Genomic DNA, 27,903 nt, shown 5'->3' with positions numbered 1-27,903 from the left:
CCCACTACTCTCAAAGGGGACAAAGGGATCAGGGAGGCAGGACTGGGCAAAGGACAAGGATAGGGACTAGTGGATGGCGAGACTGGGAAGTCTTTTAGGATGTCTGTGTCTCTCAGTCACCACTGTGGGCATTTGATGTCTTGACCCTGGGATGGGCAGAGCAGGAAGCAGGAGGGACTAGGGGCAGATGGCCTCGGTGAGCTACAGCAGAGGCGGCAGGAGACTGAGGAAGGTAGGTGACTGTTGGGTCCCATCCCCTCTGCGGTCCAAGAGCAGCCTCTTGTTTGACCCCCCAGCGCTAGCAATGCTCAGCTGTCGTCTGCGGTGACAGTTGAGTGGTTTAATACAGGAACCACAGGTGAAAGAGGTCTCGGGTTCAGGCGAGGTTGCAGCTCCACCCCAGTGGTCCCACCCCAGTAGGCAAGGGCGGGGCGGAGGATGCTGCTGCTCCGTCTGGGTTTCATTCTAGACTAGAGGGGCACAGAGTTCAGACTCAGACCTCTGTCCCACCTGCAAGCGGTGGCGACATGGGCGCCCGGAAGCGCGGGACCAGAAGCCGGAGAAGCCGGGACAGCCCCATGCCCACGCCATGCATTCAGGCACTGTGCTTCGACCCTCTGGTGCGACGCTGCTTGGAATGTAACCTCCTCCGCACACCGGACCCTCCTCGGCACGGTAAGACAGCTCAGGGGGACAGGCGGGATCTGCCCTAAGGTCCCCAGCCCGGCAGCGCCACGTGCCCCTCAGCTGATCCTGGGGCCAGCGGTCCCTCATGGCCCTCACCGCCCGTCTCCCTCTCTGTCCCTCCTCCGCCCAGCCTTCGGCCCCTCGGTCCTCCGCCCTCCGTCTGCATCCCCTTCACCATCAGCGCCCGGGACAGCGCTGCAGCCGCAGGAGTCAGTGGGCACGGGACCAGGGCCGGACGCGACGCTGCCGCTGCCCGGGCTGCTCTTCGGAGCCCCCGCGCTCCTGGGACTGGTGCTGGTGCTGGTCCTGGTGGCCCTGGTGATCTGGAGGTGGTGGCGGCAGAGCAGGATGGCCTCCCCTGACACCCCAGACGGAGTCCAGGAAGGTGAGAACCATGTCTGGGGAAGCACAACGGCGGCTGGGGTGGGGGATACAACTCCTATTATAGGGGATGTCTGGAACCGGACCCAGGATTGCGGGGGGGGGGGGGGGGGGGGCCTGGGGGGGCAGGGCTGAGGCTGTCAGGTGCGCAGGGAGGAGAGCACAGGCCAAGCCTTAATCCAAGCAAGGAGATTCAGTGCCCAGGAAGAGATATCTGGGGATGAAAGTGCCTTTCCCTTTGGGAGTCCGAGTGGCCTGGTCCTAGGTTATGCCCAGCAGACTGCCCAGACACCCGTCTCCCCCATGTCAGTGTCCCCCACCTCAGCTTACATGTCTCTGGACTCAGCACTTCCTGTCCTGAAGACTTGTCATGTGCTGCCCCACTTCCTCCACTGAGGGCTGTTCCCCAGGAGGCTTCTAGAACAGGCGTCACAGGGAGGCTGTGATTCAATCCTGACCTGCCTTACCCGGTCCCTCACCTACCCCAGAGTCCCTGGACAATGTCTTCGTGTCCTCCTCAGAAACCCCCCCTGCCTCCGCTCCCATCTGGCCTACCCCCAAAGAAGACGCCGACGCCACCCTGCCAAGCCACAGCATCCCAGTGCCCGCCACAGAACTGGGCTCCACTGAGCTGGTGACCACCAAGACAGCCGGCCCTGAGGAATAGCAGCTGTGGAGGGAACCGAGGGAGCCCTACTGGCTTTGTGGACTCTCCACCCCCCCCCTCCCCCCAGGCCTTGGAAAAGGAGTTCAGCCCTTCAGGGACGGAGCCCATTGCCCGGAGGGTACCCGGCAGAACCACAGACACTACAGGCCACAGGCTCTCCCACCAGCACCGGACTGATTTTGTGTTAGTCTTTGGCTCAAGAACATTCTATTTTTGAGACTGTGTTTAAACTCTTATGCCTTAAACGGCTGGGCAGGCTTGAGTGTTGGATAATAATCTCTTTGAAGAGTTAGAGACTGGACACTCAATCTCTTTCTACAAAATTTGGGTGGTGGACTGAAGAAATGGCTCAGCAGAGGAGTCCATGTTCTGTTCCTGCAGAGGACTGCGGTTGCCCAGTTTCCCTGTGTCCATGTCTGCAGCTCACAACCACCTGGGACCAAAGCCTCTTGCCTCCAAAGGTACCAGCCCTCATTTGCTTGCACACACACACACACACACACACACACACACACACACACACACACACATGCACACACAATTAAAGTGTTAAAAATAGGGGCTGGAAAGATGGATCAGTGGTTAAGAGTACTGACGGCTTTCCCAGAGGACCAGAATTTTTTTTTTTTTTTATTTTTTTGGTTTTTCGAGACTAGCTCTGTAGACCAGGCTGGTCTCGAACTCACAGAGATCCACCTGCCTCTGCCTCCCGAGTGCTGGGATTAAAGGCGTGCTCCACCATTGCCCGGCTAGGACCAGAGTTTTGATTCCCAGCATGCACTTCAGATGAGTCAGTACTGACTTGAACTCATGCTTTAGGGGATCTGCTGCCTCTGGATCCCACGGACATCTTCACTCACATGCACACCTTACACACACACACTTACAAATTATAAAATATAAGCTGGGCATGGCGGCACACAACTTTAATCCCAGCGCTGGGGAGGCAGAGGCAGGCAGATGTCTGTGAGTTGGAGACCAGCTTGGTCTACAGAGCAAATTTTAGGCTAACCAGAGCTGTATAGTGAGGCCAAGTCTCAAAATAATAGTTAATAAAATCTTTTTTAAATTTTGATTTTTTTCTTTCATTATTATTATTAGAAAATTAATCTCATTCTGGTGTTTAGAAGTGGTATGCTTGGAAGGTCAGGTAGAGTCATCAGGACAGAGCGATCAACAAGGAGCAGTCTCTGTTTCTGGCCACGTGATGTACTGTGCTAACTCTGGGCTCTACCAGGGAGAAGGCTATCATCAGATGTGGCCCTTGAACCTTCAGAACTGTAAGCTAAGTCAGCCTTATTTCTTTGTAAAGTTATTTAACCTTAGGTGTTTTGTTGCAGTATTATAAAACAGATTAACACAGGCACCGTGAGAGAGATTTTCCTTTTTGCAGGGAAAGGTGCCGTTATGGCAAAATTAATCTGAATAAAAGCTAGTGGGGAGACGCTTTGTCTGTCGTGGGTGCCGTGTTTCTTTAATTCTTGCTTTCAGAACTGTCCTGCTTCAATGCTGATGCAAGTGACAGCAACGAGCTGATGGTTTGACTCTGGTATTTAATGCAAGATGCTCTGTAATTTTATTGTCCATAGCCTTGGGGACCAGACCCACGCTAAACAAGTAGTTACACTGAGCTAAACCCCAACTGTAAGATCAAGTTTTGGAAATAACCTGAGTGTCGGGGAGATGATTGGGCTGTGCTGTGCTGAGTCTCAGGTGCCAGTAAGTCAGGAATAATTCAGAAATTGTGGATTTCTTTGACACCGTCTGCCAGGACAGAAGATGCCATCTTACCGCGAGGGCAGTTTCTAGAGTCACGGGAAGAAGTCCGTAGTCTCAGGCTGGAGTCTAAACTCAAGCTGAAGGGACGCCATGGTGGTATTCTCCCCCCAGAGAGCACCTGGGGCCCAGTGTCCCCTGGGGCACGGCCCACTCTGCAGTAGTGCACAGAGCAGTGGCCGGCCAATAGGACAATCCTTCATAGCGAGGCCAGGGCAGGCTGAACTGAGGTCCTTTTGTGTTCCCCCTGTGGACTGTTCTCCCCTTGATCTGGGCCTTCTTAGCCAAGCTTGTGCTGGCCCCAGGCTCAATATCACCCCTGTAGAAGCTGTTCCCTGACAGTGTGCTCTTTGCTGAAGAAACCAGTCTTGGGCATGTTGTTCACCGGGAGCCATCATGTCTCCTGCCTGCCCTCCTCCTGGTGAAGCTGATCTCATAACTTATTGGAACTTGTCACCACTGAGCCTCTGTTTGGAAGGAAAACTGGCCTGGGAGTCAGAAATGGAGTCCCGCTGTAGGGTTTTGGCTGAGTTCTGTCCCCACCTGCTGGTCTCTGAGCTCACCATACCTGCCCGTCAGCCCTAACCCCTCCTGCCCACTCCCTAGTTTAGAAAACAGTATCAAGGGACACTTAGAGCGTCCAGGACCTGAACGTTAATTTCCCAGACGCCCCTCTCTGCTGTCTGAGCTGTCCCTGGCCACCTGTCACAACAGCCAGGATCTAGGCTCTGGAGGAGAAAAGACGTGAAACCCTTGTGGGGCCATGGCACGCAAACCTTTGGTACCTCTTCCTCCCAGCTAAGCCTCTGCCTGGCACACAGTTTCCCCTCAACCTGTTTCTTTGGAAGAAAATCAGGATGGATACAAAGTTCCCTTCCTGGACTCTGGCCCCTAAAGGAGAAGGGCTGAAGGAAGCTGAGAGAAGTCTCACACACCCCCATTTCACAGATGAGGAAAGCGAGGCCTACGTAGGGAGAGGACTTGCCATCGTCATCATAATCAAACAAGAAGGAAGCTCTTTGGGGAAGCCAGGAAAAGCAAGAGGAGGGGGACAAGGAGCAGGGACACTGTCCCCTCCCCCAAGGGCTGCACTGCCAGGGAATGAATCAGTACCCTTCCGTGGCCGAAGGTGTCATTTGAGGCGTCATTCCAGCCATTCTGAGCTTGCCTTTCATAGCAACACCTGGGAGGAGGAAGGGACCCGTGATTAGTTTTGTAAAAAATTATTAAAAATAAGCCAGGTAGGCAGATCTCTGTGTGCTTGAGGCCAGCCTGGTCTACAAAGCAAGTTCCAGGACAGCCAGGGCTACACAGAGCAACCCTGTCTGGGGTGGGGGTGGGGAATCAAGATATATAGGTTTTTCATATGAGTCGGAAAGCACATTGTGATAGAGTGGAGGCTGAGGAGAGCTGGCCACAGCCCAGGCACTTAGCCTCTGTGTGCTGTGTGTGATGCTCACCACCATAGCCACGGCCCAGGCACTAGCCTCTCTGTGTGCCATGAGCTGTCCACGGCCCAGACACTAGCCTCTCTGTGTGCCATGAGCTGTCCACGGCCCAGACACTAGCCTCTCTGTGTGCCATGAGCTGTCCACGGCCCAGGCACTAGCCTCTGTGTGCTGTGTGCTGTCCACAGCCCAAAGCACTAGCCTCTCTGTGTGCTGTGTGTGATGCTCACCACTGCAGTCCTTGCAGTCTTGAAAGTTTCCCATCGTGGGTCAAGATGGCTCACCCGGTAAAGGTGCGGTAAAGGTGCTTACTGCCAAGCCTGGCAACCTGAGTTTAATCCTGGGACTTGACTCCCACAAGCTGCCCCCTGACCTCCACAAGTGTTCACCGACCCCCTCCCCCCCTCACACTTTTTTCCTTCAAGTTCCTTCTTGATCGGCACGTCAGGTAGGTTTCTGGCTTTAAACACTCCCAATGGAGCTTTTCGACAGTTGTCAAGTTTTCCGTGTGAGCATCTGGTCCTTTGCAGGCTCGGCTGGCATCACAGGCACAGAGCAAGCGCCTTCTCTTGAAGAAACCTCTGCTTGCAGGGACAATGGCCTTGACCTCTCTAATGACCTCTGGGTGAGACCACCGTCCTGAGAGCTGGAACGACGACCTCACACCCACAAATGTGACTATGTGGTTGCGAGATACAAATCACAACCAGTGTTGGGGCTGAGTTATATTGGGGTACCTGCCCTCACCCGGTCTGCCTACCCAACAGGGGGTCACCTACCCAAGCTAGGTCCTGGAGAGCCACCGACTCAGGCACTGACGGGCCCCCACCTCTTATTTTCATTGCTACTCAGAGACTTGTCTCTGGCATTAGCTTTGGCCCAAGGTAGGTTCTGGAAGGCACGCTGGATGAAGTGGGAACAGAGGGAGGCAGCCGGTCACCCCCCAGCCTGCTTCTGTCTGGGGTTTCCTTTGGAGGGTCTGGTTTCCCCAAGGTCCCCAGGGACTAACAGGTGGGGGCAGAGGGCAGAAGTCTCAGTTCCCCTTGGTGTTTCCTGCAGGCCATTTTCACTTCCTGCCTGGCAGCTCCGGGCCTTGGGGCTCAAGGTGGAGGTGGGGACCCACTAGTGAAGTCAGATAGGAAAGCCTGCTGATCCTCCCTCCCACCTCCTCTTTGTCAGCAGAGACAGACAGCCCCGTCTTTGAAAGTTCGGCATGTCTCAAAGTCTGCCTCTTTATCTTCAGACTGGGGCTTCTGGGTAGGGGTGTGGCTCGGTTGACGGAGTGATTGCCTAGCATCCTTGAAGCTCTTAGTTACAACCCCTGCACGGTATAAAATGGGGCATGGAGACTCGCGTCTGTAATCCTGTAATCCCAGCATTTGGGAGGTGGATGCAGGACTATCCAGTTCACGAGACCTTGTCTTTAAAACACGAAACAAAAGAAAGGTCTCCTGAAGACCACTAAGCCGTTACCGTCCTCCCAAGACTCAGCCAGGGGAAGGGGCGGGACGGGACGGATCCTTAAACTTTAGTGAATCTGGGTTCCAGGTCTGTGTCTCGCAGCTCTGCGCAGCTCGTGACATCTTCGCCAGACCACCAGCTGAGACTAGAGGGTCGGAATAGAGGGGTGGGGTGGGGCTTGGGGCAGGGCCAAGGAGAGGCGGGGCTGAGGAGGTGGCAGGGTTGCAGGAAAGAGGTGTGGCCAGAGGCAAATCCAAGGGGTGAGGTCAAGGGCGGAGACTGATAAAGGGCGCGTCGGGTCGGAGGCCACTGTTTCTTGTTTTGTTTTGAGAAGCGGTCTCTAACTCGACCCCAGGCTGTGCTCGAACTCTCTTTGTGGCGGAGAATGACCCTGAACTCCTGATCTGGTCAACCCCTTACAAATGGTAGTATTCGCTGCCACGCTAGGTTTTTTTGTTTTTCCTTTTCGTGGGTGCTGAGGATGGAATCCCTGGTGCTCACCAGGCAAGTTCTCTGCCGCTAAGTACAGACCCCACCCCCACTGCCCTACTAGCTCTCTTCACGAGGGGTCCGTGTCTCCACGGGCCTTCAGAGGACTGCGCTGGTGTGCGAATGATAGGGATCAGGATACCCCACACCCCACTTTCTGAGCTGACTCAGTGGAGTTGCCCCCAGGCGTGGGCAGCCTGGGCTAGAAGGACTTTCCTGAACCGGTGGCCGCACCGTCTAATTCCCGTCCAGCCCTGGCCTCTGGAGGTTCCTGAAGGACACTAATGGCGGTGGGGGGTGGTGTTTGCAAGCAGAGGGAAGGGGGTTACCTGAGCCTCCCAGGCAGGGAAAGGCCGAGGCCAGGATACAGAGCATAAATACTGGGGCGGGCAGACTGAGTCTCAGCGCCCAGCCCCGCACCCCCAATCCTGCTGCTCCCTTGAGACCTCAGGAGCCTCGTCGCCCCCTCCCTCCCACAGGCAGCTGGAGCCTGAGTCACGAGCTGCCTCTCAGGAGACAAAGGCAGCCCAAGGCCCTCCCTCCAGACCCCCTCCTGGTGCCATCATCTGTTCTAGCGGGGAGTCCAACATCCCTAGACCCTCAGGAGGAAATGGAAGAACTCAGGTGTTGCCTTCTGACTTAAGTGACAGCTGATGTCACTCTCTTCTGCAGGGGCACTCCCAGGTGGCTGTCTATACTAGGTGTTTCCAGTCAGGGCTTTTAGCATCTCCCTGTAGCTCTTTGCCTCCTAGCTGCCCATCTTGCTGATGAGAAAACAGACCTAGACGGCCGGATGGGTCCACCCAGAGCGGGAGCATCATCCTAAGGGCAGTAGAAGGCATTCTAGAGAGGAGGGAAGAAGGAAAAGCCACTTGGGGGAGGTCTTCTGCACTGGCTGCCCATGAGCAGGTCATGGGGGAGAAATGCCTCCCTGGGACAGTGGGGGCTTCTAGCTGCTGTACTGAGCTGGCCAAAGGCAGGCTTGGGACTTGCAGTATGGCTCCAGGCCAGTCCCTGGCTCCCCTTGGCTCTGTGCCAGTCACAGCAAGTCACTTCCCCTCTCCTGTTCTTAGGTTTCTGTCTAGTAAATTCCAAACCTTCCTGTCTACAACTGTACAGAGTGGAGCCAGGTCACCTAACGTCTAAGATGGGGACACTGAGGCCCAACACAAGCTTTTGCTAACGCCCATAGGATTTCAGGCTCCCACAGCCAGTCAGGCAGTGTAAACCCGTAGTGCAGGGAAGGCCCTGAGAGTCACCCTTGCACCTGACACACACTCGCTCGCTCTCTCACTCACATTCAGGAGCATACTCCGCCTGCACACACACACACACACTCACACTCAGCTGCCAGCCCTGGGAGCTGGGGGAGGGGCGGTGCCCTTCAGGCAGACACTCAGCTCCTCTCGCCCGCCCCCGGGGCTCACTGCAGATGCCAGGGGTTATTTTAAGCCTGGATCAATGGGCAACTTTTTGGTGACACAGGCTTGGGAGGAGAAGAGACAGGGGATGGGTGCCCCAGAACCTTTGCTGTGAGCAGAGACCCTGGGGTTCAGGGTCAAAGGGTCTCTCCTTCACTGGATGGCATTACCTTTAGAACCCCTAGCCCAGCTCATGGCCATGTACCTGAGGTGGGGTGTCAGCTGCATGGATAGCCAGACCCCAGAACACAGACCAGCTGTGTCTTGTCTCTCTCTTCCTGCCCCTCACTCCAAGGCCACGTGTCCATACAGACAGGCATCGAATGTTTGGCACAAACCCTGTAATTGTTGGCACCTGTGGTTGTTGACCGACCACAGAATCCATAGACTCAGGCTAAGACGGGGAGAGGGCTGGAGATGGGGTGAGGTTTGCACATCAGCCCCCGAGTAGGATGAGGAACTGGAATCCAGTTTCTTTGCTGGCCCAAAGGGATCGTTCTGCACTACAGGTCCTGAGGGGTCAGCATGAAGTCGATGCTGAGCAGATGCCAACCAGCACAATAGCGGTAAGAAAGGGCAGCAAGGACAGACTCTGGACGTCGGAAGACAACCCAGCTCTAAAGTGCTGCTCAGAGATGGGAGTGGAGGGAGAGCACCCCCAGAGCCCCTGTGGCCCCAAGGTCAGCTTGGCTTTAGTGAACCTAATGTACACAGCACAGTTGGTGGCACTTACCCCACCTCTAGGAAAGCCTGGGAAGGAAATACGAAAGGTCAGAAAGAACAACTGAGTTCTGAACTGAGCAACAGAACCCGAACTAAAAGCCAGCCCCAAAACAGGCGGCAAAGTGCCAGCAGCTTGGTGGCAGGTTGTCTCGGGTGATGGGATTAAAGCATGCCCTGTCCCTGTCCAGCGCGTCTCTCCCACCTTCTAAATGACAAATTAGAAAGTCTTTATGGGGACGGGGGTCATCAGGACTGGCTGGGGATCACATGGGTATGTGTTTGGGGAGGGGACAGGCTGTTTTTAGCCAGGGTAAACGGAGACAGCCTGGTAGACATGAAGGGAGAGTTGCCCTCCTTCAGCCTTAACGCTTTTAAGAGCCTGTCGGCCCCTGTCTCACACACAAGAAGGACGCGATCCTCCTTAAGCTGTAAATCCTTCCTCTTCCTCTCTCCATTTCATAAGCTGATTCCAGGCTCCAAAGGAGGGAGTTGGAGAAGAGAGAGGAAAGGACCCGAGAGTGGCTAAATTCTGCACCAGCCAGGAGTTAGAAGCACGTATCATCTCGCGCTTTCCTTCGGCAAATATTGACAGGCACCCGAGCTGGGCTGGGAGCAGAGGGACACTGGGGGAATTGGAAACCTAGTCCTTGTCCTCCTGGTGTCCCCGTCTGGACATCGAGAAGTATCCTGTTAATCTCTGCCTCCCAGAAGGAATGGGAAGGACGATCATAAATCTGCCCTTCAGAAAAAGGTTTTTATTTATTTCGGTGTTTTTTATTTGTTTGGCTTGGTTTTGAGATAGGGTCTTATATGGTCCAAGCTGCTCTTGAATTCCCTTTGGGGGGGGCAGTGTTGGTTTTTCGAGATAGGGTTTCTCTGTAGAGCCATGACTGTCCTGGAACTCGCTCTGTAGATCAGGCTGTCCTCGCCTCTGCTGGGATTAAAGACAGCTTCATCTTGAACTCCTAATACGCATGTCTACAGGTATGCACCACCGAACCCAGATTGCTAGCCTTCGTTCCTTCTTTCTTTCCTTGAGGCAGAGTTTTCCAGTAAAGACTGGAACTCACCGGGTAGACCAATTCAGCTCCAAACAACTCTCCTGCTTCATCTTTAGGGGTGTTGTGTTTGCATTTTGAGACAGGGTCTCATTCTGTAGCCCAGGTTGTTCAAAGTTATGGGCCCAGGTGGTCTTCACTTAGCCTCCCAAGTCTACCGGAAAAACCTTTCGATTTTAACAGTAGCTACTGCTGCAGGGAGGAGCAAGGCCCAGCGTCAGGGTCACATTTCCTTAAAAACTCACCCGGAGGGTGGGGGGCACTGAGCCATGGCCTGTCATTCTCTCCCTCTGCTTGTGAAAAGACCTGGGGGTTCCAAAAGTGAGACACCAAGGACATACAGGGTAGTGCAACTGGCCTGGTCCCCAGGGCCTGGCCAATCTTCTGAGGCACAGAGGCTGGGGAGGGGGGCAGACCACTTCCTCCAGTGGTCTTGAGGTGGCCAACCAAGTGGGCTCTGGTTAGGCTGTGCCCAGAACTGGGATATCCCAGGACCTCAGCCAAATGTTCAGGTTTTGGAAACAGAGCGCATGCTCTAGGGCAGACCGGCGAGGGCTTGATGCAGGCTTGCTGCTCTGCCATTTTTGTGCTGGGGGTCCTTATTGCAGAAGGGGAAATGCCCTCTTTACCCATGTCTCAATCAGAACACAGAGTGAAAGAACATTGGGACGTTGGGAAGAGGGAGAGGGCGGGAGCGACCTTTCTGGCGTGGTCCAGGCTGCTTTGATCTCTATGACTCTGTCCCCTTACTTAAAAAGAAGGAATCAACCGCTCATCCAAGGCCGCCGGGATCCGAGTCCGCAGAGCTTTAAGCTGAGCCCCCTCATGGGTCCAATTCAGACAACAATTTGAGTGAGGCTTTGGAGAGGGTCCCTGGTGGGGTGCGCCTGAAGCGCTTGGCCCTACAGAACCCCTCCCTTCCCGCGCAGCGGCCGCGCTCCTCCCCCTGTTCTGCCTCCCTCCCGCCCTCCTCCCCTTGCTCCCTCTCCCTCCCGCCCGAGCCCGCGCCGAGCCCGCGCCGGAGCCGGAGCCTGAGCCAGAGCGCGGGCAGCGCGGAGCGGGCGGCGGGAAGGCAGCGGTGTCCGGCGACCCGCCGCCCGGCTCAGTCCCCGAAAGACCCTGGCTCCAGACGCCCGCTGAGGCCAGGGGGAACCGGGGACTGCGCTGGCGAGCATCCGCCGCCTGACTCCACCGTGAGCAGTCCGAGGTGAGCCCCGGAGGAGGGCGCGCCCACCGGAGGAGGTCCAGCTCCGTGCACTCCACACCAAGCTCACTTGTGTCTGGAGCCGCGGACGTAGCAGGAGGCGTCGGCCCGGAGCCAGCGCAGACAACGAGGCGATCTGTCCCGGAGGGCGCGGGGGAGCCGGGCAGAGCGGCCGCGCGCCGAGCCATGAGCGGGGCGCAATAGCAGAAGGCGCGGGCTGCATGGAGCGCGCTGGGACGCGGAGACAGCGCGGTGGCCGGCGCCTGCATGGGCTCCCGCTTGCATTCCGACTGGCGCTGCTGCTGGCTGGGTCGCCGTCGGGCCGCGCTGGGGCTCCAGAGACGCAGGAGCCCGCAGCGTCCGGCACCGTCGCCCCGGAGGGAGGCGACCGCTGCCGGGGCTACTACGACGTGATGGGCCAGTGGGACCCGCCCTTCAACTGCAGCTCGGGTGTCTACAGCTTCTGCTGCGGCACGTGCGGCTACCGCTTCTGCTGCCACGACGGCCCGCGCCGCCTGGATCAGAGCCGCTGTTCTAACTACGACACACCAGCCTGGGTGCAGACTGGCCGGCCGCCCGCCCGTGCCCGTGACACTGCCGCCCCGCGCGATCCGGCCCGCGAGCGCAGCCACACTGCGGTCTACGCGGTGTGCGGTGTCGCCGCGCTACTCGTGCTGGTTGGCATCGGGGCACGCCTGGGCCTGGAAAGAGCGCACAGCCCGCGCGCTCGGCGCACAGTGACCAGGTGAGCGCACCCTCCGATCCCGCCATGTCCTCACAGTCCCCAGCTGGGTCCAACCCCCTGGCAGCCCCCTGGCAGCCTCCTTCTCCTTTTGTTTTTGTTTTCTTCTGGGTCCGTCTCTCTTGCCCCCGCAGGAGACACCTGATACCTCACCCCTTGACCTTCCCTGCCTAGACTGGGTTCTGGGTCGTTCTCCTTGTAGCTCTGCACCTCCACTGCAGAAGAATAAGAAAAAAAAGTCGGCATCCAAGGGAGGGGGCACTGACGATGACCAGGCAGGACACACACGGACTGGGGCAGTACTAAGGGTGGGCTTAGGCAGGGAGAAGGGAGATGTTGGTGCTTGGCGGATTCCCCTGCTGCGGCTCCTGCTTTCCCCTCCCTCCTCCCACCTCCATCCATTTTCCCAACCCAGTGTGACTCAAACCTGACCTTCATTCCTTGGAGTTTCAGAAGCAACCCCTCAATAGCCCCCAGGCAAAGGTCTGGCTCTTCAGTTGCTCTGATTGGAGGGGAGAGAGACCAGTGTGTTTAAGGACCTGACAGGTGCTGGCTGAAGTTTTCAGCTTATTTTGAGTTTTCAGCCGAATGGGAATTCTGTGCTGACCCTGGAGCTCCCCCTCTACCTCCTCCACTTATGCCCCCGCACATCCCATGTCCTGCTGGTGCTCGCCTCTCCACCCATGTCCCAGCCTGCTCAGACTGTTGACACCACATGCAACAGGCTGCAATTGGGAGTGACAACAGAGGGAGGTCCCCAACACACACATGCACACACACGCACGCGTGCACACACGCGCACACACGCACACGCGCACACACACACACCCCTGGAGGACCAGATGTGGATGTCCCAGAGGCAGAGCATGAGACTTGTCGCCACCAGACCATTTAGCCCATCTCTCCAGGCAGTTGAAGGACAGAACTGGGGGCCTGGATCTTGTGTTTCTCTCCGAGCTACTGAATCGCCAGCGTTAGCAGGGGGTTCTGAGTGTTGCAGAGGCAGAAAGAAGCTCAGCCTCTGAATTTGGGATCTCTCCTGCAGGACAGAGGTAGCAGTGGGGAGGTCGGAGAAACAGTGGGAGCTGAGGCCCCTTGTGGTAGAGGGGTGTTGGGCTGGTCCATGGCTGGCTTATGGATGTGCAACTCCAGATTTGGTTATGTCCCTGTAACAATGTGCCTTGACTCTCTTCTTTGGGTTCCTAGGTGAGTGTGTTCTGAACGCCTGCCCGAGTTTCTCTTTAATTCTGCCATGCTGATGAGGGTGACCAGAGGAGGGGGTTGGAGTCAAGATTGGAGTCTGTGCAAAGGCCCAGGGGCATGATGATTCCTCCTTTTCTTGGGAGAGCTGGGTTATCTGTGGCTGTGTGGCGTAACTGGCATGTGCCACTGAGGAGTGGGGCAAGGAGAGGTCAACTCAGACAGGCCGCAGACCCTTTTAGAGCCTGCCGCTCTGCACCTAATCCTGGGCTACCTCAGGTGTCTTCCAGTGTGCCTCTTCATTAATCAGTCAGAAGGAGGGTCAGGCAGAGTAGGAGGAAATCATGGGTTCTGGGTACTGCAGGCAGCTGGGCTGAGGGCCGGGCTGCCTATGGGAAAGGCTCAGTCAGACACTGCCACAGCTGGGTGGGGGCTGGGTGTTCTGGGTACCCAGGGAGGCAGCTGCCCAAGGTCACACAGCTTTGGGTACAGAGAGATCTCCGTGGCTTCCCTGTTTTCTTCATTGTCTGCCTTCCTTGCCTGTGTGGCAGTTAGGTCCCAGGCCCAGCAGAAACCCCACACAGCGGGAGTGCAGGTAGGTAAGGGAGACCTTGGAGGGGGGACTCTGGTAGCATTTGAGTGACAGAGTATGGGAGAAGCTGGGGAGAAGGATAACAGATGCAGAGGCTCAGGAGGGAGGGTCTCGGAGAGTGAGCCACAGTAAGGAGCCTCAGGAACACAAGGTGGCCCTAGTTCCATATGACCTCATTACTTCCCTGACCTGCTTTGGGAGATGGCCATCTTGGGGCCACAAGCAAGGCTGACAGGTCATGCCTGGTAGGGGAAGCGAGATGTTCCAGGTTAATCACTAGAAAGAACAGAGGGGAGGCCCAGAGAGGCTCAAAGAACTGCCCAGAGATACAAAGTGGTCCACCATGGGGGACCGGAGAGATGGCTGCTCTCTCAGAGGACCCAGGTTCAATTCCCAGGAACCACATGTTGGCTTATGACAGGGCTTCTCAGCCTGTGAGGGGAACGACCTTTCACAGGGGTCGCCTAAGACCATTGGGAAACACAGCTATTTACATTAGGATTCATAAACAGTAGCAAAATTAGTTATGAAGTAGTAATGAATATAATTATATGGTTGGGGTCACCGCAACACGAGGAACTGCATTCAAGGGTCACAACATTAGGAAGGTTGAGGACCACTGGTTTATGACCACCTGGAGCCCCAGTTCCAAGAATCTTCTGGCCTCTGAGGGCACTGAGCATGCATGCACGCAGACAAAGCCCCGGTATTCATAAAATGATAAAATAATTCAGCCGGGTGATGGTGGCGCACGCCTTTAATCCCAGCACTCGGGAGGCAGAGGCAGGCGGATCTCTGTGAGTTCGAGACCAGCCTGGTCTACAGAGCTAGTTCCAGGACAGGCTCCAAAGCCACAGAGAAACCCTGTCTCGAAAAACCAAAAAAAAAAAAATAATAATAATAATAATAATTCAAAGTGAGATAGCGGTGACGACCGCCAGCCCTATCTAACTGGAGAGGCTGGGGCCTACAAGTCCCTTCCACATCTTCCTTTCTCCACAGAACACTGACAGAACTTCTCAAACAGCCAAGCCCCCAGGAACCACTGCCTCCACCTCTGGGCCCACCCCTGGGTAACTGTGTCCAGGTCCAAATGGGTGATGGTATTCTTCGGGGTTCCCCCCACAACAGCACAGGTGAGCAGGCTACTGGCCGGCCATTGGTCCGTGGGAGTGGGGAGAGTTGATTGGTTGGCTAGGGAGCGGGGTGGGGGTTGGGGATGGAACTGCTGCCTGCTGTATATAAACGAGGGGAGGGGGCTGCCTGTGCAGGAGTGTGGTTGGGGTCCGACAAGTCCTTGGTGGAGAGGAACCATCCTGTTGCCTCCTGTCTCCTGGGCAAGGATGCGGTGAGGTAGGCTCGAGATTCAGGATACGCTGGCTAGAGCTGTGGTTCCGAGGCTCTGGCTTTGTGAGTCTGGAACCCATTTCTTGGTCTTCTTGGCCGTTCCTCCACTATTTACATGGAGTTCAGTGCCCCTCCATCTCTGGGGAGCGGTCCAGGGATTTAGCGCCTTGCTAACTAGCGAGACGTGCATTAGGGTAGCAAGCACCCTTCGGGGCTTGCTGCCATTGTTCATGTTTTTGTGAGCTAAGCCAGGACATTCTGGAGAGCTGTCCGTGACCCAGGTTGCCTGCAGTTGCTGTTGGGAAGGGTGTTGAAAAGAGGTGGTGGCGCAGGCAGGGTCAGTTTGCTGTCTTCATACCCCCGCCCCGCTCCCTTCCAGACAAGAAACGCCTCAATAATGCGCCTCTGGGATCTGCCACCCCGGGACCCCCGCGCGGCCCCCGGCTGCAGGGTGGTGGCAGCCTGACATTGCAGCCTGATTACACCAAGTTCGCTACTCTCAAAGCAGCAGCCCTAAAGGCCACAGGTGAGGTGCATGTTGCTGGCGTCAGTTCCCCAGAGACGCTACCTTCTCTCCCTCAAGAGCAGCCCGCTTGGCCAATCCGAGCTCAGGACATCCCCAAGCAGCCAATCAACTCCCTCCTCAGCAGCTGACCCGTCTCCTAAAGCCAGTGCTGTGTCGACTGACCCTGTCTCCTCCCCTCCACCCTGCAGAGGCCGCACCCCAGGACTTCTATCAACGTTTTCCCTCTACCGAGCCGGCCCCACGAACCCTCCCAGCGCGGGGCCCGCGTAACCCGGAGGACTTGCCTGCGCTGCTCGAAGCCTGTCCCTGGGCCCCTCCAGGTTACGTACCTCCCACCGGCCCTGTCGCATCCGTCCCCTATGCAGCTTGGACCGCGGGCCGCCCCACGCGGCCGGTCCCCCGTGGCCACTTGGTGGCTCACGTCTCCCCTGCACCCCGGCGGCCCAGCCACGTGCCACGGCGTCAGTTCAGCGTGGAGAAGTTGCCCGAGGCCTTCAGCACACAGCCTACCACCTTTTACAGCAGCGCCGGCAGAGGGCCCCGGCACCTAAGCACCAACAGCAAAGCTGAAGTCACCGTCTGAAATGGAACCACTGGAGCCTTCTGTGGGGTCTGGGGCCCCAGGTCGTGGAGTGGCAGTGCTGGCTTCGATCCACACGGGACTGGGGACATTTGGAGCCCGTGGCTAAGGGGCCAAAAGGGTAGGGCCATGTGTTCTGTCCTTGGGAATGCAGGGCTATCCTTACCTGTGTAAATAAACCCTCTAATGTGGTTCCTGTCTCAAGGGGATCGTCAGTCATTGACTGTGCCTGACAGCAGTGCAAGCCCGAGAAAAGCCAGAGAGGATGATGGCTGGATTAATGCCAAACGTTGCTCAGAGCAGAGCCAGCCATAGAAGAGCGAGCGGTTAGGCCTCAGTGTCTTAAGATCTGGGTTCAGGGGAGAGGGTCCATGTGCTCTTCTAGAGGCTAGCCCCTCCCCTCCCCACAGCTGATCTCTCACTCAAGTTTCAGTTAGCTCGGCCTGGCTGATCCTCATGGACATAGTCTGGCCCTGGGCCGGCTCCTAGCTTGCAGGCTGCTTGACCAGATTGGCCCAGGGCCACCCCCCTAATGGGTGCGGACCACATGGACATCTGGTGCTCAGGATAGAGGAGCCTAGCCAGGAGCTGCTCTGGGGTTAGGGGGATGGAGATGTTGGAATGGGAGCCTAGCAATGCCCCTCCCTTGGGGTTGCTCCCACTACACAGGGTTGGCACTGCTCTCTTACCCCCTTCCTGCCACAAGCTCCCAGTACTGGCTGAAGCCCAGCGTACTGTCATTGCCTCTTTGCACCTCTTTGCACCTTCCCCAATTCCTCAGTTCCAGATTCTGCTATGTGTGGGGATACCCTAGCTACAGCCCTTCCTGTGTTCCAAAGAGTGGAACACTGCTATCATTTGTTGCCATCTCTAATCCTAAGAGATCTATGGGCTGACTGCAGATAAGTTGGTCAGTCACTCAGGCCACCTGCCACATTGTTGCAGGTCTTGGCTGCCAAGCATGACTTTTCTGCTCAAGAGCCTTATCTGCTCACTGGGGCTAGGCCGAGGCCAAGGGCAGTGGTCACTACCGAAGTGCCGACTTGAATAAATGCGCTAGTTGTGCCTCCTGGCTGCTCGAATCCTCTGCGGTGTACTTTGCTGTTGATGCCATTCACAACGTGGTTCAGGGTTGTTTCTCGGCCAGATGAACAAGACTCAGCCACATACCAAACAGGTCAGCCTGAGGCTCCTTCTTAGGCGGAATTCTCCACTCTACCTCTACCAAGGCCCGAGTACTGCACGTGGTCGTGCCACCCCCCTCACAGCCTCACCAAGTGCTCACTGCACACTGGTACTTCGTGAGCGTCCATCACTCTGATCTGAGCAACGGGCCGGTGGTGCCGAGGTCAAGGGTATGGATTATCCCAGTCTGCATACATGCAAGTGGGGGCAAGAGGACTCAGCGGGAAATGCAGAAACCACACTTGTATGTGGCCATCAGTTGCTGAGCTGCTTAGGAGGGCCCTGCCCACAGTAAGTGGAAATGAAGGAGTGGCCCACCCGATGGAGGAGTGACTTCACACCTCAAGTTGCAAAGAACTGCTACTGTCCACCAGCCAGCCAGCTGAATGGTCAGGCAAGAGGTTGGAACTTGGATGACAGACCTTTTATCCCAGACCCTCACCCATCCCTAGGATTTGTCAAGTACACCTGTGGGCAGCAAAGGACCAGCAGACTGCAGCCACCTGGTTGCTCTTAGTCCTAGCCCACTGCTGGCCACGTTAGGCAGTCATTTGGTTAAGAGACTATAGAGGTATACTACAGACTCACACAGCCTGTTAGGTGGTACCAATCTGTGTTTATTGAATAACCTATGTCCAGCACATGGTGAATGTGTCAACATCAAGGAAGACATAGGTGTATCCCCTGTTCAGTGAAAAACCACCCTCCCACCCCCCCCAACAAGGAGAAAAGGCACAATATACACAAGACATAAGGGCTGGGCTGCCCCGTGGGCGGGGGCCATAAATTACAGTGATAGCTGGGGAGAGACAGAGGATAGGATAGGTGGGGTCCAAGCACAGGAAGGGCCCACCCCTGCCTGCTCTCTGCTTCAACCAGCTTGAAGGGAAGAGAAGCACAAGGTGGGAGAATTCCTCTTAAGTCTCTCAGGAAGCCCTGACCAAGCAGTCCAGAAAAGCAGGACCACTCTTCTTCCTAGGACTCCCCCATCCCAAGGCAAGAGACCTGATTCCTACCCTGAAAAAGAGGCTTGCTGCTGAGGAGGGCTTGGGACCAGTATCTGCCACCCTGGCTTACTCACAGACAGGAATTCAGGATAAAAATACACTATACGGGAGGTAGGAGTTAGGCTGAGCTAGGAAGGAACAAATAATCATGCTGAAGAAAGACCCCTGGATCCCAGGCCCAATGGTGGCTTCATCCTGTCCAGCCCCTTGGGCCTCCCTGAGCTCAGGCTGCCATCTCAGGGGGTGGAGGAGTGGGAAGGAACAGGACAATTAAATAAGATACCATTTATTTTTTAAAAAATTAAAAAACAATGCCAACATTATTTCATCCATCCCTAGACCTGCCCCTGCCTCCCACCCACCTCCCAGGGCTGGGCTCCCTTCCTTCCCTGGCTGTCCCTTGTAATGACGAGAAAACAATGAACAGGCTTAGTCAGGCACAGGGGAGGAATGCAGACCCAGAGAGAGAAATAAAGATGCCACAGCAACTTTGCCCTGTATCGTGGCAGGCCAAGCACACATATAAAAACATCTGTATAAAAAGGGGCATGCCAGATAACCAGAATGCAAAATGCTCTCTGGTGCACAGAGACCTAGTTCCCAGAGAAAGCTTGATAAAAAACCAAAAAACAAAACATAAAAAAAAAAAAAAAAAAAAAAAAAACCCAAGAGGCAGAGAGGGAGACACTCGTCTCCAGAGGGCTGGGGAAAGTGCTCGGCAGCACCCTATGTTGCTTTCAAGTGAGGAGATCACCCCATTCCTGCTCAGGCCACCTGGGCTGAGACCACAGCAGTTGTAAGGAGCTCTGCCCATGGTCCTACTGGCCTGAAACAATCCAAAAGCCTTGGCAGGTACAGCTTAGAAAGTCAGTCTTGCCTTCATCCTCACAGCTCTTGGAGAAGGAAGAAAAACAGATGGGCAGACAGTCTGAGACACAGAGGGAAGGTCCTGGGAGAAAGGGACAAAGGTGGAAAGAGGTGGACCAAGCCCCCGACGTGGTCAGGAGGCAGCGATGGCAGTGCCACCACCCAGCTTGACAATCATCTGCTGGCAGTCATTGCAGGAACGTCGGTCACCCACCTTCTCCAGGGTGCGGGCAGCTTCAGCCAGCAGCACTGCCCGCTGGCCTGGGGAAGACAGGAAAGAGAGGGGAAGATGGCGGCAGGCCAGCAGGATGGCAGTAGCTCGCTCTCGTTGGCCAGGCCAGGTGTCTACGTCTCCTGTGGGAATGAGATTTATGTAAGCACTGTCCCAAGGACTTGATGTGGCCTCATTTGCTGAACTCACCCCGTCATCCTGTGAGGAGGTATGTTCTGCTCTCTCCCTAGTCCTCCTCACAGGACAGATGAACTTGGCAGGCATTCCATACAGTCACTGTGTGGGCTGAGATATTAGAACCTATGCAACTTCTACCCTGTTCCTGCACTGGATGACACCCTAAGCCCCATTCACGACTACTCAGCTAACACCATTCCTGCTGCCTACTGAGACAAGTGCCAGCTCCTTTTATTCCCACTAAGTGGCCAAGACAGTCAAGTGTGTAGAGCACTTCCCCAGATGCCAGGGCTCCATCCTCCCTGCTCCGAGCGCAAGGCTACACCAGGCCTGTGGTAAGGGAGCTGCTAGACTCACCATGCTTGGTGTTCTGACTGGTACGCCGCCGTAGGCTATGCTCTAGCAGCTGGTGTGTTCGTGTGGGGCTGGCTCCTGCCATCAAGCGCACAGTGGCTTCATGCAGGAACACCTGGCAGGTACAAGGATCACAGTCAACTCTTAGGGTCTGGCCTGTCTAAGCCCAGTAGGTACTTTCCAAGCAATTTCCTCCGCTACCTGATGCCTCCTCTCTTTTCTCCATACCACCCTGCCTTTCTTGCTCCTGGAAAGCAATGTAGCTTGTCCTCAAGCCAAGCTAGAAACCTAGATGAACCATAGGAACGGGGACAGAGCACAGGCCAGCTGCTGGGCAGGAGCAATATTAGATGAGCCAGAGGCAAGGGGCAGCTTTTCCTGCTGGCCGCAAAGCCCTGAGGTGTTCTCTAGGGTTTGCAAGCTAGTTAGGGTGAAGCCCTGTCCTTGAAGGCTGTGTTCCAGTCAGACAAAAGGACAAAGGAAGAGAGAGGGATGAGGGGGGACAGCCAGGCTGGTATCAAGTTCAGTATCTTATTTCTTCAGAAAGGAATGGAGTCTAGACTCACAGTCTTATTTGACCATTTGACATTGCAACACAACACTGTCTTCTACCAGGTTCATGCCTAAGAACCGTACAATAAGGCTAGTCTTCCCTTTTCTTCCCCCACTTCCCACTGGCAAAAGATCATACATGTAAGAAATCTCATTTGTGATTTTTTTTTTTTTTATTATTAATACAGGGTTTCTCTCTGTAGCCCTGGCTGTCCTGAAACTTCCTATGCAGACAAGGCTGGCCTCGAACCCAAGAGATTCACCTGCCTCTGCCTCCTGAGTGCTGGGATTACATGCTTGGCTTTTAAATTTATGATCTTGAGTTGAGCCATTTGTTCTTGTTTGTCACATGTGGGTTGTAGATTGGTTGGTCAGACCTGGCACATGTTTCCTGGGTTAAGTCAGCAGTTCTTTTTTTGACTTTGAGACAGGGTCTCACTGTGTAGTCCTAGAACTCCTGCTGTAAACCAGGATGGCTTCAGAGATCCACCTGCCTCTGCCACCCAAGTGCTAGGATTAAGGTATGAGCTATCATGCCTGCTGAAAAAAAATATTTATTTTTTGTGTGTGAGTATGTGAGTGTGGGCAGAAAATGCCACATTATGCATGTGCTCTGAGGATGATTATGGGAACTGCTTCTCTCCCTCCACCATGCGGGTGCTGGGGACTGAACTCAGGCCCTGAAGCTTGATAGCAAGTGTCTTTCCCTGCTGAGCCATCTCTCTGGCCTAGACCAGCAGCTTTTAGGTAAAGAGAATCATTGGTGCATGGAGGCTTAGGACTAGGTCTCTAACTTGTTTTTCTAAGGCCTTACACATGCCTGCCAAGCTCTCCACATGGTGCTGTATCCTCAGTTTTTTAAGCATTGAGATATGGTTTTTGTGGAGGTTGGCATTGAATTTGCAATATTCCTGCTCCAGCCTCTGGAGTAGCTAGTGATGCCACTCAGTGATGCTGGGAGGGAATGGGGGCACTGAAGCCTCCTGAGCAACAACAGGCATGAAGGGAGGACATCTGTTTTTTTCAAGTTGAGACAAGCTGGAGTTCTCTGAGAAAAGGTGAACACAACTGAGAAAATGCCATAAGATTGACATGCAAGCCTCTGGAGCATTTTTTAAAAAGATTTATTTATTTACTATGTATACAGTGTTCTGCCTGCACACTAGATCTCATTATAGATGGCTATGCACCACCATGTGGTTGTCAGGAATTGAACTCAGGACCACAGCCAGTGCTCTTAACCTTTGTGCCACCTCTCTAGCCCAAGGGAGGGCATTTTAATGGAGGCCTCTGATGTCTGGCCTGAATGCATTCCATTAGGTCAATGTGGCCTAAACCTTGGGGCACTGTCCCCTTTTGTTTTTAGGTGAGGTAAGGTCTCATGGAATCCACGCTGGCTTCAAACTCACTATGTAGCCCAGGTGACTTTGGGTTCCTGATCCTTCTGCTCTTATCTCCCAAGTGCGAGGACTGCAGGTGTGCACCCTTACACTAGAAGAGTCAAGTGGTGTGGGGACTGATGAGGGATCTGTGCACTCCAGGCAAGCACACTATCCATTCGGCTACTTCCCTGCAGCCAGGGCAATGCTCTGAGGACTGTATCCTTCTACTATGCCAATTGTCTTGGCTTGCTGCACAGAGCCATCAGTACGACCCTGAGGCTATACCTTAGGATAAGGAATTCCTTCCTCAGCAATAGCAGAGGAAGCAGGCAATGCTGTGGAACACTGGCTGCTGGGAAGGACCTAGCCAGTGCACTCTAGATTCGACTCTGGAACACACAGAAGCTACAATAGCCTCCATGAGCTCTGCACAGACTAGGCTCACCCACTTCCTGTCGTGAAGCTCATGAGGTGTCAGCTCTCTTGTGAGGATCTATATGCAGTTACTGATGGATGGGAGATGGACAGACATTATCATCAGTGGTGTAGCCAATGGTAAAGTCCCATAAGCCTATGAACAAACTTGATGAAAATCACTTGGTCATTAAAAAAACCAGCCAGGGAGATGAATGGGAGCTGCAGGAGTGGGAGGAAGAGGGTAAAGTACATTCTATCCATATGTATCACACTTGGAAATGTCACAATGAAACCCATTATGTATAATTAGTATACTCTAATAAAGCAAAAAATGAACTGAAGGATATGCCAATTATGATTATTATACCTTATGTACATATTAGCTTATAATATATGTGTATTATATATAACCTATAAATATGTATAATTATTATGTGTCAAAAAATTTAAATATGCTCTTATGATGGGCATGGTGGTGCACCCTTTAAACCTAATTGGGGAGGCAGTCAGATGTATTTCAGCAAGTTTGAGGTAAGCCTGTTGACATAGCAAGTTCTAGCCAACCCCTTGCCCCCAACTTGAAATGTTTAATACAATCTAGGCTTGGAGGTAGGTGCTTGTAATTCCATATATAAGGTGCTGAGGCAGACTGAGACAGGAGGATTACTTGAGCCCAGGAATTCAAAACCAGCCTAGGCAATATACTGACTCTGCTTAAAACAAAAACAAAATGCCCAGTACATTATTCTAATGAGCAACATAAAGAAGGAATGACCTGCGTCTAGGATAAGTGCGGTTGTGCAGCTGTCCTCAGAGGCTTATCAGCCGCCAGAGCTGGGGCTGCTGGGAAGTCAGTTCCCAAGTGACTTAGCGGTAGATCATAGTGAACTTCACTTTGAATGAGGCTCTAGGATAAGGGTGCCCCTGACAACTAGCTATGACTGTCAGGCTCCCCTGTGGCCAGGACTGGGAACGCCTCAGTTGTTCCTCTGCCCACTGAACGCTCTTGTGTGCCTGACTGGTGACACATGGCTCTGGGCTGAGCACACAGGAATACGCAAAGGAACACATGGCACCCAGTTTAGCGTTGGTTCCAGTAGGTGCCTGACAGGTCATATGGCTGACTTCAGAGAGCCAGTTTCTCAACATATGCCTATGAAGGGACCTGGAGCTCAGTACCTACAGATGCTCATCTGCACACCCCACCAGCCTCCTAGGCCTCACCTTGCGGTATGCTGGGCGGAAGCTATGAGCCAGTCTGCGCAGGCTGCCCAGGTCTCGCTGGAAGCCAGCCAGCTCAGTGCCTGACGCATGATAGGTCTCACCCAGGCCCTGGCTGGTGCTGGCCTGCTTTTGCCACAGTGCTGTCCTCAGAGACAGTAGTAGGTCACAGGTAAGCAGCTGGACCACCTAAGGAATAAATCAAAAAGAAGAGACAGGTGATTGGCCTATGCCTAATGCAAGGATCCTGGCACCTTGCCAGATAGCCTTCCATTAGCTTAACACTCAGTAGCTCTAGGGCCTGAACCCAGGTGCAAAACCCAGGGGCTGGAGTTGAAAGAACAGCTGTGAAGAATGCTAATTCTTTCCCCAGGAGAGAGGTGGTCTGCTCTCATCATTCTGCAGGTAAGAAAATAAAAGCCCTAAAAGGGGCAGGGCACAGGTAGTAGGGACAGAGAGATAACCCTTATGGGTCTCAGGGCACCTTGTGGGAAACTCCCATGACTAGTCTGAAGGATAGGTCACCCAAAGGAACCAAGGCTTCCCCCTCTAGCAGTAAAGCCTAGAGGAAGAAGGTAGGGGAAGGAAGAAGGGGACAAGGAGGTGGAACATCATGAAGACAGAACACTGGTAGTCAGGCTGGAGTCAACGACCTGAACTCCTAGGTTTCCCATGTAGCAGCTACACGACCCTGGCATACTGACTTAACCTAAGCCTTAGTTTCCTCATCTATAAAATGGGAATGGCAGTACAGCTGTATGAGCATTTTAAGAAACAGCACTCTACATGCACGCCATGAGCTGGATATACTCTGCAACCACTGACAAGGTTACTACTCCTGCCTACTTGCTCCCAATAGCCCGACAGTACCATGTGCAACAGGAAGACGAGAGAGACGCTGAATGGATCACACGGATTCCCTGCAGGCCACTTTCATCTCACCTAGGTTGTTTCTCCTTTTCTGCAGGCATCGGACTTGGGGTACCATGCAGCCCAGACCTGTACTGCCCCATCCCTGCACAAGGCCCTAACCCTGGGCCATTATCTTATGGCTGCGGAGGGCCTCAGGGGAGTGCAAATGAGAAACACTCTTCCTACCAAAGCTGGCGTTTCTAAGCTGTAGATGGTGGAACAGCATCTTTGTGTGTGGCAAAGTAGCCCGGACTGGATCTTGCTCTTTGACCACGCTCTTCTAGGCCCATTCTCCCACCCTGAACTGCTACCTAGGAACCACAGTTCCAAGGATGGCAACTACAAGCCTTTCTAGTTCCTCAATATGGCTGACAATGGTTTCCTCATGAAGATATACACAGAGGAGACCCACGGGAAGCCCAACACTGGCTTGCCATCTAGCATGTGATCTACACAATCCCTATCCTTGTAAGGTTCACATGCTATCCTGACTTCAATAAAGCACCCACACCTGCTGACAACCACTACCTTGAAAATCGAGCCCAGCCACTTGGGACTAAACCTCAGAGAGCAGCTAGTTCTAATCTTCCAAAAAGGTCCCTATCCCTCCTCTCTGGAGTTACAGCACACATTTCCTAGGGGCCCAGCTGTGACATTCGATCCTTCTCACTCTCCCAGGACAATTCAGCCTTTAGCAGTGCCTTCAAACCAGGGTCCTCTCCAGTGATAAGCCCGTTGGCCACAGAAGAGTGGGAAGCCAGGGCAGGCCTCTGGGATGCACTGTGGAAACATTGCACAGGTACTGCAGGAACATGCAATGCAACTACAATGCACCCCAGCGGCCCGCGGAGCTGTGCAGCTGACCATGGAGGTACCATGGTTGTCTGCTGCCTCAGTTCTTAGGGAACTGTAGAGTCTAAGATAGTAGCACACACTACCTGAAGCAAATGTAGAGCTGTGGCCAGTTCATTTGTGGCTAACAGGAGGCTGCCAGCTAGAAATATCTGGGATTAAGGGAGGCAAGGAGAGGGGAAGGTGCAAACACATTTGCTCCAGGAACCAGGGAACTACTATTCTGGCTTCTGTGTCTCATAGACAACCCAACAGCTAGGTAAACTTGGGGCAGGAGTGTTCATACAGACCAACTCAAGGTCCCACTCACATGGTTAAGTGAAGGATCAGAAGTAGCTCCACTGACATTGAGACTGCTCCACAGGTGACCACTGGCCCTCTCACAATGACAGAAAGAATTCTGTTGCCCATCTCCTTTCCCAGAGAGTGAGGCGTGCATGGCTCTACAGGCATAGAAGACAGCCTTCACCAAGGGACTCCTAGAGCAGTAACCAGAAGGTGAGAGCGGGAAGAGCACGTTAGCTGGGTAACAAACAGATGGATGAGCCTAAGATTGGGATTGTCACATCCTCTATCACTGTGTTACTTGTTGTCACTGTAATAATGTCACAGTGGTATCCTGTAGCTAGCATCAGATGGAAAACACTGGTTTTGAACCAAGTCAAGCCTTTACCTGTCTAGTACTCCTTCACTTGGTGCTAGAGGTGACCAGAGACCCAGATTTGTTATTAAAGTCTCTGGATTGAGGAGAGAATGGACGTGGTGGCATTGGGTAGCAAGGGTTCCCACTCATCAGTTCTCAATAGCAGAGGAGCCGAGAACAAGGGTAAGGATGCCCACAGCCGAGAACAAGGGTAAGAATGCCCACAGCCGAGAACAAGGTAGGGAAGCCTACAAGGCACCTTTGCTATCTGCTGAGGTTCTGTGGCTCAGTGGCCAAGTGACTTCAGATAACCTACCTGTTGAGCCTTGGAGTCTCCTGGTGAGTCAAGTGAGACACACTCAGGTGGAAGAGCTACTGCAGGGCAGGTACAGGACTGGGTATTTATTGGATGGAGACTTAAAAATAGGGCCACTTAAATGAAACTGGGACAGCTTGAACTGCTTACTCCCACTCTTTTCAGCCCTTCTGTGCTCTGGGTAGAATTCTACTTGACAAGAAATGTGTTTTGGCTTTCAAGATAGGACCCCAGGTGGACTTTTTGCCTTATAGCATTTTATAATTTTATAAAATTATAAAGCAGCCAAATCTAACCAAAAACAGCCAGGTTATCAGCAGATAGGTCGCTTATCATTAACTCTTAGACATCTCTAAGGTTTAGACACAAGCATCAAAAAAAAATGTCAAAAGTATCTAGCTATGCCTCATGCTATAGGTACTTTAGTAATAAAAAAGCTGGGGGCTGGAGAGATGGCTCAGCATGGAAAGGTGCATCAAGCCCAATGGCCTTTTGGTCCCCAGAACCCACAAGGAGGAGGAGAAAACGCCATTTCTGTAAGCTGCCCTCTGACTTTTTTATGTGTGCTATGAGAAGCACACATTTGAGTAGACGTGTACACACACACACACACACACCCCTGACAGGGCTGATGGGGAATAGAGAGCAGCTATAAGAAAACTCGAAATGGAGTTCATCCAAGTTGCTGGACTTCCTTGAAGTGGCCACAGCTACACCACATTGGTGTTTCTGAATTTGCAGGGGGCTATGCTGTTTTCATTTCCTCTATATTACATGGCATTATGGAGCAGAAGGGAAGAGGCAGCCTAATCATTGTGATAGCTGATCAGGCTCCTGAAGAGCTATACAGAACACACAGAGAGGCCTGTGCTGACCCAGATCACATCTCTGTGGTTCCTTTGCCCTTCCTCCAGCTCCCATCTGTCGTACAGTTCTGACCCCAGATCAACATGGCTGTCCGGACCTGTTCCCTTCTGCTACCTCACATAAGATTCCCTTGGAGAGGAGTAGATGAACAATCAAGGAGCTCACGCACTCAGTCACTTCTAGGGCCTTGGGGACTCGTTCTACTTCAGTAAAATGAGAGCGCACAGCAGCATCATCTCCCTGGAGCCAGCTGATGGCCATAGTGATTGCAGATGTCCACCACCTACAGATGATATCTGGACCTGCATGGGAACAGCAGCAGGGAGCACCCATTAGTACCCACTGGAACCAAGTCTGAGGAACTCTGGTCACAGGACCTGACCCTCACTTAGCACGAGTCATCTTTATTTTGTGGTGATGGGTAAAGATCTTTGGGTTAGCCTCCTACATGATCTGGCATATGTATCAAGAACCTTAAAATATTTACTACTATTAACCCATTAATCTCATATTTGGTACTCTATCATTAGGACACTGGTTTGAACAGAAGTTTAACAAAAATGTTCTTTTTAATGTTAGATTTTTACTTTTTTTTTTTTTTTTTTTGTTTTTTTTTT

At 53.7% G+C, this 27,903-nt stretch overlaps 3 protein-coding genes across 5 annotated transcripts in view; 2 read left to right on the top strand and 1 right to left on the bottom strand.

Annotated features, from left to right (window-relative positions):
• The first annotated feature begins 483 nt into the window (after positions 1 to 483).
• Tnfrsf13c (TNF receptor superfamily member 13C) lies at positions 484 to 2,169 on the top strand. Of its 2 annotated transcripts, none has more exons than XM_050165730.1 (3): positions 484 to 675; positions 818 to 1,072; positions 1,590 to 2,169. In XM_050165730.1, the coding sequence occupies exons 1-3, from the start codon at positions 528 to 530 to the stop codon at positions 1,733 to 1,735; spliced, it is 549 nt and encodes a 182-aa protein (XP_050021687.1). In that variant the 5' UTR covers positions 484 to 527; the 3' UTR covers positions 1,736 to 2,169. The 2 variants fall into 2 exon arrangements, with proteins under 2 accessions (XP_050021687.1, XP_050021686.1); XM_050165729.1 differs by having other exon boundaries at positions 1,557 to 2,169.
• Positions 2,170 to 11,391: 9,222 nt separating this feature from the next.
• On the top strand, positions 11,392 to 16,495 carry Shisa8 (shisa family member 8). The gene is made up of 4 exons (XM_050165811.1): positions 11,392 to 12,060; positions 14,852 to 14,985; positions 15,576 to 15,722; positions 15,911 to 16,495. Exons 1-4 carry the CDS (start codon positions 11,537 to 11,539, stop codon positions 16,303 to 16,305), a joined length of 1,200 nt encoding a protein of 399 aa, XP_050021768.1. The 5' UTR covers positions 11,392 to 11,536; the 3' UTR covers positions 16,306 to 16,495.
• Positions 16,496 to 18,187: 1,692 nt separating this feature from the next.
• The window catches only part of Srebf2 (sterol regulatory element binding transcription factor 2), a 57,817-nt gene continuing 48,101 nt past the window's right edge, over positions 18,188 to 27,903 (bottom strand). For both annotated transcript variants that reach the window (XM_050165576.1, XM_050165577.1), the window contains exons 15-19: positions 27,456 to 27,588; positions 25,771 to 25,939; positions 23,700 to 23,885; positions 20,128 to 20,239; positions 18,188 to 19,715 (exon numbers count right to left, since the gene is read on the bottom strand). In XM_050165576.1, the coding sequence (XP_050021533.1) occupies positions 19,495 to 19,715; positions 20,128 to 20,239; positions 23,700 to 23,885; positions 25,771 to 25,939; positions 27,456 to 27,588 (821 nt within the window). In that variant the 3' untranslated portion in view covers positions 18,188 to 19,494. The remainder of the gene's footprint in view (positions 19,716 to 20,127; positions 20,240 to 23,699; positions 23,886 to 25,770; positions 25,940 to 27,455; positions 27,589 to 27,903) is intronic.

This window comes from Alexandromys fortis, unplaced genomic scaffold (assembly GCF_014885135.2).
Source record: "Alexandromys fortis isolate MF-2015 unplaced genomic scaffold, M_Fortis_MF-2015_v1.1 scaffold_157, whole genome shotgun sequence".
Taxonomy (NCBI): Eukaryota; Metazoa; Chordata; class Mammalia; order Rodentia; family Cricetidae; genus Alexandromys; species Alexandromys fortis.
This window is presented reverse-complemented; position numbering and strand designations above follow the sequence as displayed.

Coding starts and splice junctions, on each gene's coding strand:
- Shisa8 (XM_050165811.1), top strand. CDS start 11,537: ATGGAGCGCGCTGGGACGCGGAGACAGCGCGGTGGCCGGCGCCTGCAT. Junction 12,061..14,851: donor GCTCGGCGCACAGTGACCAG/GTGAGCGCACCC, acceptor CTTTCTCCACAG/AACACTGACAGAACTTCTCA. Junction 15,723..15,910: donor AGCAGCCCTAAAGGCCACAG/GTGAGGTGCATG, acceptor TCCACCCTGCAG/AGGCCGCACCCCAGGACTTC.
- Tnfrsf13c (XM_050165729.1), top strand. CDS start 528: ATGGGCGCCCGGAAGCGCGGGACCAGAAGCCGGAGAAGCCGGGACAGC. Junction 676..817: donor ACCGGACCCTCCTCGGCACG/GTAAGACAGCTC, acceptor TCCTCCGCCCAG/CCTTCGGCCCCTCGGTCCTC. Junction 1,073..1,556: donor CCCAGACGGAGTCCAGGAAG/GTGAGAACCATG, acceptor CACCTACCCCAG/AGTCCCTGGACAATGTCTTC.